The following is a 12,709-nucleotide window of genomic DNA, read 5'->3' as shown; positions in this document are numbered from 1 at the left end:
AAACGAAATGAGTAGATAATAATGCTGTGGAACTTCCTTGTCCTTAATTCCACTCGAGGCCACAAGGTAAACTATATACTGTATACACCTCCTGATACTGGATGGTTTTACAGTTAGATCATGAACAATGCAGAAAAACTTGTTCACACTTTGATCCGGCGTAATAGGTCGTGAGTCGGACTATTGTAACATCGTACAGTTTGGATTCTTCCACCAGGTTTATCAAGAAGTTCCAGTTAGTCCGGGAAATCCATATTTTATCCACTGAAAAGTTTCTCATCCCACAGAACCTACAGTACAGTATAACCACATGTAAGTGCTAACGATCAAAGTGAACTGAATAGCAATGGAAGTTATAAAGCTAGCTATACAGTACATTATAAATATACGGTGGAACCTCGGCATAGGAATTTCACTGGTTCTGGAGGCGAGTTCTTAAGGCGAAAATTTTTCCCATAAGAAATAATGTGAATGCAGATAATCCGTTCCAGCCACCCACAAATATGACCAATACGAAACATATGTAAACTGCATGGCTGCTTACAAAGGACTGACTCAAGCCAAGTGTTCAATGTCAAGGGTCCTCACAGGAAGTCGTGCCACCAAGCTTGGGCTAAAAATAGAACAGACCGCCCACACCACCAAGCTGTCAACAAAAAAACACCCCAAAAATCACCTAGCTTTTGAACGCATGCTGAAGGCAACGTCGGTATCATGGGGTGACTCTTTCCAAATAGGTTCCGCTGACTGGAAAAAAATTCGTAAACTCGCTTCGGTTGGCTTTGCTTGGCTTTCCACTGATGCTAACAAGTTTTCAACGGCTCAGACGCGCAACTTAGCCGGCGTCCGGTCCGGTTTGCTTTGTATGCCGATGTAAATTTCAATTCTTAAGGAGAGCATTCGTATATATATGGATATATATAAGTGCACTTTTCTGGGATTTTTTTAATGTTGGAATTTTGTGCTGAACCTTTCAAAGTTTATGACGTTTTTTTTTTAGCATTAAATAAAAGTATCACGAAACAGGAAAAATATTTTCGCGACTTAAATAGAACTCGGTTTGTTCGCAGAACAAAATATACATGATCCATATACTGTATCTTAGGCATGTCGAGTATCATAAGATTTTATTTTATCCATTAAATAGAGCTCGTATTTTATAATGCAGGTTGTGGAAAGGTAAATTTGCTTTATTTAAGATAAGGATCTATTATTTAAAATATTTAATGCTGTAATTTTGTCCTGAATATCGGAATGTTTATTAAAAAATACTTTTTCCAGCCCAATTTAGTGTACTTTTTTTGGGTCGTTGTCGAATTAAGCTATCATCAAACTCAGTATTTTCACAGAGGAAATGATCCTTATAGTATATCATCAAAAATTTTAAGTATCCTAAGATTACTTTAGAGATTATTTTATCCAGAGATTATTATTTTATCCTATATCTCACCTGTAATAAATTAGATTGTAAGTCTCTGTCTCTTTTAGATACACTTTATGTTACTATAAGCCTATAGAATGAATATATATTAGTGGGATATAAGATTGTATTTGACTTTTGTCGGTCCTGTTTTGTCACCATCTGTCCTACAGCGTCTGCATCCCTGACCTTGCACTAAAGACATTTTAAACAATACGTCTCCAAATCTGCTGGCTGCCACTGTGTGAATAGGGGGAAAGCCCTGACACGCTGCAGATGTTCGTGGTAGGAGGGAACCTCGAAATTATGGATGAGACCCTGGTTTTCAGAGCGGGACCCCGTTTAAGCGTCCCCTTCTGCACTACGCACTACACCTTTGTCCCTCCCTCCACTCCTATTAGCCCTGTATTGTGGGATCTACAAAACCCTGACCCTGAGGAAAGAAGGGGTGATGAGAAGAGGGGGGTGTAGAAGAGGGGGGTGATAATAAGGGGAAAGGGGATGTTCAAGGGGACATATTGTTAAGAGTCTTAGTGTAGGAATCTGTGGAATAATGTAGATTTAGCACAACATCATGACTCAGTGGATCCACCTGTGTGTGTGTGTGTGTATATATATATGTATACAGAGGGGGTGGAATCGTATATCTTTTGTGTTTAGGGTGTGGTGGAGACAGTAGTGCTAAGTAGGGTGCTTAAAAATGTCAGCGAGATGATCCGGAGCAGGCTAAAGGTCGTAGATAATGATGTCACCCTTGTTAGCCAACACACACGGCGGTGATTAATAGCCTTTGAGACACGATACGTTTTCTTATCTCTGTTTTTTAACCTCGGAATAGTTTATTCCTAAACCAAAGCTATACATAACCTGACATTTCTGAGTCGTGGACTTGGCTAACACGTGTCTTTTCCTGTTTATCGGTCCATCTGCTAATTACAAGCAGTAGGAATGTGTTGATTAGACACCAAGCTATTCAGCTCTTCAGCCTCTCTCTCTCTCTCTCTCTAACAGATTGTAAAAATATCATGACTCACAGGTTGGATGTGCTGAATCTGTTTATTATGGCTGTACCGAAATCTTGACTGCGGTTAGAATCAACTGAGGTAGAATTATTGGCACCCCTTATTAACCAAATAAATTCAAAACGAATCCTGGGGGCTTGAAAACATGGACACGCGATATGGTTTAGTCTAATTTAGCTGTCTGGTACAGGGGGGAAATAACAGCACTGAGCCTCTTCCTGTAACGTCTAACCAGGAAACCTTTGAAGAGGATCTTGTATTCTTGTTCCACTCCAAATATTTTGAAGCTGCTTTATATTTTTAGGGTTGTGAAGACCTTCTTCAGGTCAGACCCCATGGGGTTTGGGGTTACTTAACTTAACCTGCTGGTAGACGCAACAGGGCCTGCTCAGCAGAATTCATGCTGCCGTCTTCTCCACCTCAAAGCATTAATGACCCCGGGGCAAGAGGAAGGGGGTGAGGGTGGGGGGGGTTCCTTGTATAGTCACCATTTTGTTCATTAATGATGATTATGACTAAAGTGGTCTCAAGTTACTATGATGTTTGAAACCAATAGATTTCGCAGATTTCTGTCTAGAAAAGCTTCTCATCTTTGTTTTTGCCCTTTTCCCACCCCAAGCTTGCCCGATTATCACCAACCGGGGATAGAAACTCACCACCCGGAGAATATCTATCCTCTTCGGCATACATAATCTCAGAGTTCACTGATTAGCTATTAACGCTGTGATCGATCAGGAAAGGACAGTATGCCCCTCCCACACACAGAGCACAGCCAATTAGATTCTTCTATTATCGGGATTCAAACTCATGACAATATAGCGTACTGTAATGCAGTGCTTCCATACACTTTGTTATCCCGGACGTGGTCATTTTACTGCCACCAGAGTAGCCGTCGTCTCTCGCTCTCCTGACCGGCTCCTGACCTGACTGGCTCTCTTTTGACGTATCACTGCGTCTGTTATTCCAAGTGTCTTCGCAACGACTTCACAAAACTCTCTCAGCAATCTAAGACAATGACTCATGTGACACCACCATGGAGGCATCATCCAGGCCTCCTGTTTCAGACACGCCTTGGGAGAGTTAAAACAACAGGAACGGTTCGGGACACCCGCTGGAGAACAATGGCTTTGTAGTAGCTAGCTGTGTGTGACTTGCGTAAAGGGTGTGGAATACAGGGGTTAGTGAGTAACAGCAGTAGAAACAGGTGGCAGTGATGAGGGAGGAGCTGGAGAAGAGAAGGAATCGGAAAATAAGTAGGAGTCGTCCGTGACTGGACATACGGTTAAAGGTTGGGTCAGGAAAACAAAGTGTTTTAATGTTTAATTTATGCTGTAATGAAAATAATGATGATTAATATGTTTAATAATGCTGGGAATTGGTGATGTGTGGTGTGAAGTGTGCTTTAGTTCTGCATGTGTGTGTGTGTGAGAATGTTGTGCACTTCCACCCACATGTGGCTAACCTCAACCGCATCTTTCTCCAGGGTACAAAAACACCCTGACTACTGTTTAGGCCTTCTTCTGCTGCAGGCTCGAGGGTGTGGAGCCCGAGCTCCTCAGAACTAAATCATGAAAAACAACGAAGGCTAGCAACACCAGGAAGCACAGAGCTGTTCGGAAGAACAGACCACTCTTAGATTTTGTACCCATTTAAGCCGAAGTGTGTCAGAATACTGAATTTTCCCACCTACGTGCACTGTTGCAGGCCCGCCCTTATCTACTGCCTGTTAGAAATGTTAGATTTAATCAGTAAACAAAAACAGCATGCTATATACTTAACCCTACAAATAGAGAGAGAAGGAAAGACAGAAAGAAAGAAAATGTGGCCGTCTCCGTTCTCACCATTCACTTACCAACATGACTGCTGAACTGCTGACTCATCAGAGAGAGAGCGATGGAAAGAGAGAGAGATAGAGAATGAGAGACAGGCAGCCAGAGGGTAGAGGAGAGATACAGAAAAACAGAGACGGAAATACAAACACAGACATGCAAACAGAGAGATAGAGAGAGAGGGAGAGACAGGCAAGTAAAGAGAGAGAGATAAAGAAAGAAGGTGAGACAGAGAGAGAGAGAGAGAGAGGGAGAAGATGAGGGACAAAATATGAGAGAGAGAAAGGGCAGGGGTGAGAGACCGAGGAAGGTGAGGGGAAAAATGAGAGAGGTGAGGGAAAAATGAGATAGGGAAAGGAAGACGTTGAGAAACAAAATGAGACTAAGAGAGAGAAAGAGGAAAAAGGTGAGGGACAAAGTGAGACTAAGAGAGAGAAAGAAGAGGAATGTGAGGGACAAAATGAGAGAGAGAGAGAGAGAGAGAGAGAGAGAGAGAGAGAGAGAGAGAGAATGAGAGAGGGTGAGAGACAAAATGAGAAAGAGAGAGATATAGGTGAGGGACAAAATGAGACAGAAACAGAGAGAGAATGTAAGGGACAAAATAAGACTCAGAGAGAGAGAGAGAGAGAGAGAGAGAGATGCCATATGAGACAATATTCCCGTCATTAAGTCACAATCATTAACCACAGAATGGAGCTGAAGTTGCAGGTCTGAGTGACAGGAACACTCCAGAGGAAGGAAGTATGAAGACAACTGGGTCACCACAGATACATAACCTTTTCTCTATTTGGCAGTTACAACTCTCAAACATTTCCTTCTCTCTCTCTCTCTCTCCTCTCTCTCTCTTCTGTCGTCTCTCTCTTTTCTTGCCATTTCAAAACTCTAGATACCGTACGATCTGTTAGTCATGACAATGAAACATCACATGTCTTAACCACAACCTCGCTTTGAGAAAACATCACAGCTAATACACACAAACGGCTGAGAGTACTGAGTCACGCGGGATGACATGGCTGTTTAACCAGATAAAGTGTACCTAGAGACCATTTTAGCGTTTCTGTTAAAGCTGACTTCCTCTTGTGCCATGTATCATTAGCTTCACACTGAATTCAGTGTGAAGCTCATTAGCTTCACACTGAATACACTAGAAAATTCTCTGACAGAGTAGCTGAGTTTCTCTGGAAGTTTCTTTGACAGCTTGCTAGAGCTAGCTAGAGAGTTTGTTGGCTAGCGAAGTTATGACAATCTCTTGTCTAAAAAACAAACAAACCATATCTAAGTAGACCGTTTCTAAAAAAGAAAACCAAAAAAAAACCCTAGCTTAGAAGATAATTTGACAACCATGAAAGTGCTAGCTAAAGCCACAATTCACTGATAAATTAGCATGCTAATAGCTAAGGCTTAAATAAGCTACATGAAAGTTATGACTCTGTGCTTTATTTATTTATTTATTTTTCCCCTCTGTGGCCAGGATGTGACATGAAATGTGTGTAGCTTCCTAGCTACTGTGACTAGCTATTTATAATTCTGTTAGCATTTTCAGTACGCATAGTGACAGTGACAGCTATGATATTGTGTGTGTGTGTGTGTGTGTGTGTGTGTGTGAGAGAGAGAGAGAGAGAGAGAGAGAGAAATTTGGTGTACAGAAGTCATAAAAACATAGATTTGCCTCTTTGTTATCAGCAGTCTTGACAAAACTTTAGCTTCTCAGCTAACCAAATGCAGCTGAGGCACAACATCTCAACTTCCTCAAACACCTCAAATATGCCATGTAGTGTTGAACGTCTTTTTGAGTCATTCATGAAGCTACCGGAACATTCTGTTCATCTTTCCCATGTTAGCAAAATCAGCTATTCTTTATTAGCGTATTTGCTTCGAACGTGACCTTTTTTGGGGGAGGGGGAGGCCTTCACCTCATTATATTCTCCTTCACACACTTTTTCTCTCTGTCTTGTTCTGTTGTGTCACTGCCTCAGGTGTTAAACAGCTCAGCAGTATCCTCTTGTGTGTGTGTGTGTGTGTGTATTGAGTGTGTTTTTACTTGCTAATATTTACCTCAGTAAACGGTCGTTTGATTGGACATTAAAAAAATTATTTTTGATCATTTTTACACCGTTAAATTCTCTCTCTCTCTCTCTCTCTCTCTCTCTCTCTCTCTCTCTCTCTCTATCATATCTTTTTCCTCTCTAATTGTCTTGATACCAGAAGCCCCCGGCTGTTTCCCGCCCCATCAAAGAGCTGTTTACTCACGAGCAGACGACCCCCCCCGTGTGTGTGTGTGTGTGTGTGTGTGCGCCCGTGTAATAACAGGTTAGTCCTTCACTACTGCTAACAGCCCTGGACTGAGGTGACAGACTGTCTGTAACACCCTCGACTCACCCCCGCTCTAACACACACACACACACACACAGTCCAGATGTCCCTGTGCTGGGAACGTTGGGCAACAAACAATAGGCTCTGAAGCGAGGCTCGGCCCCTGGGAGGAGAATGTCTCGTGAACGTCCGCCAGGTTCCTCTTCGTGTGTGTGAGACCCCGCGCGCCCACGTGACGCCATTTTCTTCAGAGATGTGCGTGAAACCTGGGCTTTTATTATTATTATTATTATTATTATTATTATTATTATTATTATTATTAGAGGAAATTGCCAGAAATTGTCCCAAAATGTTTACCTGACCAGATGTGACCAGAATGTTTTCTTATGCAGTCTATTAACAAAAGCCAGCTGAATGAATAAATAAATGAATAAATTAATTAAGTAAGTAAATAATTAAATAAATATATAAATGTGTTTATTTGTTGTATTTATTTATATTTATTTATTTATTTAATATATATATACTGAAGAAATGACACTCTGCTACAATGTACAGTAGTGAGTGTGCAGCCTGTATAACAGTGTAAATTTGCTGTCCCCTCAAAATAACTCAACACACAGCCATTAATGTCTAAACCGTTGGCAACAAAACTGACTACACCCCTAAGTGGAAATGTCCAAATTGGGCCCAAAGTGTCAATATTTTATTTTATTTTTTTTATAAAATTTAATTTATTAATTATTATATAATTATTTTCCAGCACTGCCTTAACCCTCTTGGGCATGGAGTTCACCAGAGCTTCACAGGTTGCCACTGGAGTCCTCTTCCACTCCTCCATGATGACATCACAGAGCTGGTGGATGTTAGAGACCTTGTGCTCCCCCACCTTCCATTTGAAGATGCCCCACAGATGTTCAATAGGGTTCAGGTCTGGAAACATGCTTGGCCAGTCCATCACCTTTACCCTCAGCTTCTTTAGCAAGGCAGTGGTTGTCTTGGAGGTGTGTTTGGGGTCATTATCATGTTGGAATACTGCCCTGTGGCCCAGTCTCTGAAGGGAGGGGATCATGCTCTGCTTCAGTATGTCACAGTACATGTTGGCATTCATGGTTCCCTCAATGAACTGTAGCTCCCCAGTGCTGGCAGCACTCATGCAGGCCCAGACCATGACACTCCCACCACCATGCTTGACTGTAGGCAAGACACACTTGTCTTTGTACTCCTCACCTGGTTGCCGCCACACACGCTTGACACCATCTGAACCAGATAAATTTATCTTGGTCTCATTGGACCACAGGACATGGTTCCAGTAATCCATGTCCTTAGTCTGCTTGTCTTCAGCACACTGTATGCAGGCTTTCTTGTGCATCATCTTTAGTAGAGGACTCCTTCTGGGACGGCAGCCATGCTGACCAATTTGATGCAGTGTGTGGCGTATGGTCTGAGCACTGACCGGCTGACCCCTTCAACCTCTGCAGCAATGCTGGCAGCACTCATACGTCTATTTCCCAAAGACAACCTCCGGATATGACGTTGAGCACGTGCACTCAACTTCTTTGGTGGACCATGGAGAGGCCTGTTCTGAGTAGAACCTGTCCTGTAAAACCACTGTATCGTCTTGCCCACCGTGCTGCAGCTCAGTTTCAGGGTCTTGGCAATCTTCTTATAGCCTAGGCCATCTTTATGTAGAGCAACAATTCTTTTTTTCAGATCCTCAGAGAGTTCTTTGCCATGAGGTGCCATGTTGAACTTCCAGTGACCAGTATGAGAGAGTGTGAGAGCGATAACACCAAATTTGAGACCTTGTAACACTAACAAGTCACATGACACCAGGGAGGGTAAATGGCTAATTGGGCCCAATTTGGACATTTCCACTTAGGGGTGTAGTCACTTTTGTTACCAACGGTTTAGACATTAATGGCTGTGTGTTGAGTTATTTTGAGGGGACAGCAAATTTACACTGTTCTACAGGCTGCACACTCACTACTGTACATTGTAGCAGAGTGGCATTTCTTCAGTGTGTCACATGAAAAGATATAATACAAAAATAATTACAAAAATGTGAGGGGTGTACTCACTTTTGTGAGATACTGTGTATATATATATATATATATATATATATATATATATATATATATATATATATATTAGGAGAGTGTTGTGTAATTATTGAGATTATCGCACTTGGATTGATTTCGGATTTTGGGCGTGACATTAGCGCTACGTTAAAATTTGTAGATTCCTGCTATGTTATCCATCACATATTTTAATAGATTGGAGAATTTCACGATGCAGCAGCACTTTAGTCTTTTAGTCTAGCCAGTTCTCACCACTGAACACTTAATAACCTTCATCACGCTCATCATCATCACGCTAACTACCCAAAGCAAATCTTATTCTCTTGTGTATTTAGGAGCTAACCTGATTGTTCTGCTTAAGATATTGTTTTTTCCTTCTATGTAGCATGCTAGCAATAACAATGCACTGTGTGATGTCAGATTGACTCTCACAAGAATAATGACAATACAGCAGCAACCATCAAAACAGCACCAGGCTCGGTAAACATGCGACAAATAATTCAGTGGTTCAGGGTGAGGCAGAGAAACGGTCCTTTTATTCAAGAACGAATGAATGGATGTCCTCACAATCATGTCAAACGGCACACGTACGTTGATATATAAAGCTTGCCTTAATATCTGATATCTAAAATTGCATACTGTCTCCATTGTTCTACTCTGTAAGATGGATATCATCCATCGTTCAGGTCAAAACGGCGTAGTACTGGGTGAGAACAACTCCGATAACATCCAGGAAGTCCTTCCCAAACAATAAAGGGCCACCCAGAATACCATCAGATAACAACAGGAAATAACACGGTGACCCTCAACTCCTCGGCTGTACACTTCAACTGTATCCTGCTTCCTTTGGAAATCGCTTTACATGGACTGAAACGTAACTTTCATCTTCTGACGCTAATCTGAGGATGAGAAAAGAAGAAAACTCTGGAAAACATATTGTTTAGTCTTAAAGAATTGTTTAGTCAGCGAAACCGTCTAAGAAACACCGAATACAACAATGTTCTCCCTCTTTCGCTCCTTTGAGAACGGATGCCGAACCCCTGGGTGTCCCTGCATCCAGGGCTTAAAAGTAAACACACCCCACCCGGCGTCCATACGCTCTCCAGCTGAGCTAACCATACGCAAAGCAGGTTAGTCAAACTCCAGAAAGCACACGTGCAGAGCCGAAACAGAGCCCGTGCTACTTACACACACATATATGCAACAGCAAACAGAAGCAAACAATGCCAGCACACACACACACACACACACACAAACCCTGCAAGCTGGGAGGTCTAGAGTTTATGATTGCTATTAGTGAAATACGGCACTAACCACCGGGAATGGAGGCAGTTTCAGAGCAGTCTGTGGTTGATTCTGCATTCGAATGGTGACACCGTGTTTATGAGAACGTCGCATATAAACGGCCGGCTCTGGTTTATTCACCACTTACAAGTGTTCTGGCATAGCACCAAGCGGATGATGTTTTTCAATATAGCAGAACGCGTTAAAGCTTGGTTAGCAGTCAGACTAAAAAGTACTTCTAGACGCTTTTCTGAGTCTCTTCTTAACGATCTAGCGACACATCTGAGAGAAACGTTGATCTCCTCGACGTCTTTGAGTCATTAATGCCGTCGCTGTGTCTTTACGTTCTCCATAAACAAACCTGCAATCTCCTTAAAAACGTCATTCTCTAGACATAAGCTAACTTTATGGTTGCCTAGCAACACTTTGACCAGTGAGTGTATTGTTAAAAATACACTTTCTTAAATCTAATCAACCCGATTTCTAGAAACGTTTTGTCCTGCGTTACTGTTATCACCCTGAGGTTGATCATTTCCCCATAACAGTGTGTCCTAAAGGCTTTTATCCTCCAGCAGTTCGCTAACAGGCACATTTATTCTATTTATTAACAAATAACATATACTTTATTATTTTTTTTTAACAGTGAAGCATCCAAGAAACAAGTTAATGCCCACTTTTTAAAGAAAGAACAAAAATGCTAACTACACATTCAGGCACGTTTTTAATATCCTTCTATATGGGGCATCTACCGCGTGTATGCTGTTACCATGGAAACCGTAACGATTGGAGATTTCGACAGAGCCGTGGTGCCAATAGTTATAACCTTCCGTCATTTAGCCGCTGATGTGCCCAGCTTTCTATAATTCATGGAAACGAGTCCCTTGTAGTAGGGCAACGTGTCGGGAGTTCCTCCAGTTCCACAAAATGACAGTAGACAATATGAAATCGAAGCCCTCTGGTCATTTCCGAGAACATTCATCCGTCTGATTTCCTTTAGGACTCCGCTGTGCCATTTTGACTAATATAACAGTTTCCTCGATGCGTCCACAGAGAGAATCGTGGGATATTGCGCTGTAAAACGACGGCTCCCTGTTGTTTTTGGATTCTTCAGTGGCACTGTGAACCATCTGAGTGTTTACTCTCATCTTCTGTTTTCAGTCTCATTTAACCTGGATCTTTCAGGTTTTATAGCGAAACCAAAACACTTAATAATTGATACAGACAGCGGTGATGGATATAGTGCTGCGTATCTTCCTGCAGGCCAAAGGGGTCAGGGGTCATCGTCACGGCTCCTGGACCAAACTCATGGAATGACTCAGAGGAGCCCGAGGGTCTGGCTAGTCTTATAGCTGCTAGCGTGACGCCTGTGCACTCCGGGACACGAGCACAGACCCTTTAATTAGAGGCCGTAAAGCCTGATTTAATGGCTAGATGGCGAAGCAGGAACAAGACGACTCTGCTCTAATGTGTCATTACAGGCATGACACACCTGCGAAGCAAAGCGAAGAGGGTCAGACCATGTCTCGCTCTCAGACACGACCTTACCAGAGCTACGTTCCACAACATGCATCAAAGGGCACTTTACTAGCATTCTGAAAACTTCATTATCTCACGGGAAGGGCGTTAGACGGGCATCGGAATAGACGCCACAGCAATGTCGTACTTCTGAACGCAGACAAAAGTGGCTCATAAATCTAAATGATAATAATACTTTAAACTTTTATTGTGGTGCGTATGTTATGATCGATATGCTGTAACTGATGTAGAGGGAAAGAAAACTGCTAATTAGCAGAATGGCTAGCAAGTTGGCAAGCTAGTTAACATGCTAGACGGATAAGCTACTACATTTGTTCTTACTTACTTCTCATGTACATGAGCTTTATTTAGACAGTATCAATTTTATTGAGTAGTGATTAATACCATCTGTTAATGGAGTCTGAAAAACCTGAGCTAATATGCTAACATCCAGCCTGCTCTCTATTTAGACAGTAAGTGTTTACCGATCCATATCTGTGCCATAAATGCAAACAAACATTTATTAATAATTGACCTCTATCTGTATAGTAGGTGCAGTCTTCTTACTAATTCACTCAACGATTTGTTTGTGCTGATGATAATCATCGACTATTCATTTGAATGCTGTTTGCTAATCTATTGTCTCCATGCTACGCAGAAACACCAGTGTTTTTCCGTTGATCGCACTTGATCCCGGCCCATACTCAGCTCAAGGGCACACAATAACTCCCTTGATCCCTAGATCCAAAAAAGATGAACCACTTTGTAGTCCAGATACACCCAGTACACACACACACACACACACACACGCTAGCTGAAGGCCACAGTGTTGATTTGCAGAATGCGAGCTCCTCTGCGTCCTGCTTTCATGCTCTCTGTGAACTGCACATCAAAGCTTGGACACTTTGAAGTGCACTAGGAGAGCGCCACGCTGCCGTCCTGGCATGTCCACGCGGCTAAAGGCTACAGCAAAGAGAGACCACAGGGGAGAAAGAGAGAGAGAGGAGTTTGAGCTTCCCTTAGCCTGCCTCTTAGGACAGAACCTCCTCCATTGGCTAAATCAGAAGAACTAGCATGAAGGCTGCATTCTGGAAAATGATGGAAATCCCCTCTAAATAATAACTGTCTTTGGATCTCTATAGACATATTTGGTGTATTTCATCATTTCATGTCTAAACAAAAACACGAGCACTGGCTAGCAATGTGTTTTAGCTGAAACTTTAGCTAGATTAACTAGAACATGCT

At 42.2% G+C, this 12,709-nt stretch overlaps 1 protein-coding gene across 2 annotated transcripts in view; it reads left to right on the top strand.

The window, feature by feature from the left end:
* Positions 1-6,601, top strand: part of add3a (adducin 3 (gamma) a) — an 83,089-nt gene extending 76,488 nt beyond the window's left edge. For both annotated transcript variants that reach the window (XM_058381790.1, XM_058381791.1), the window contains one exon: positions 6,477-6,601. In XM_058381790.1, coding sequence (XP_058237773.1) covers positions 6,477-6,586 — 110 coding nt within the window. In that variant the 3' untranslated portion in view covers positions 6,587-6,601. The remainder of the gene's footprint in view (positions 1-6,476) is intronic.
* Positions 6,602-12,709: the final 6,108 nt, after the last annotated feature.

This window comes from Hemibagrus wyckioides, linkage group LG27, assembly GCF_019097595.1.
Source record: "Hemibagrus wyckioides isolate EC202008001 linkage group LG27, SWU_Hwy_1.0, whole genome shotgun sequence".
Classification (NCBI taxonomy): domain Eukaryota; kingdom Metazoa; phylum Chordata; class Actinopteri; order Siluriformes; family Bagridae; genus Hemibagrus; species Hemibagrus wyckioides.
Note: the sequence above shows the minus strand (reverse complement) of the source record. Positions and strands in the feature narration are given on the sequence as shown.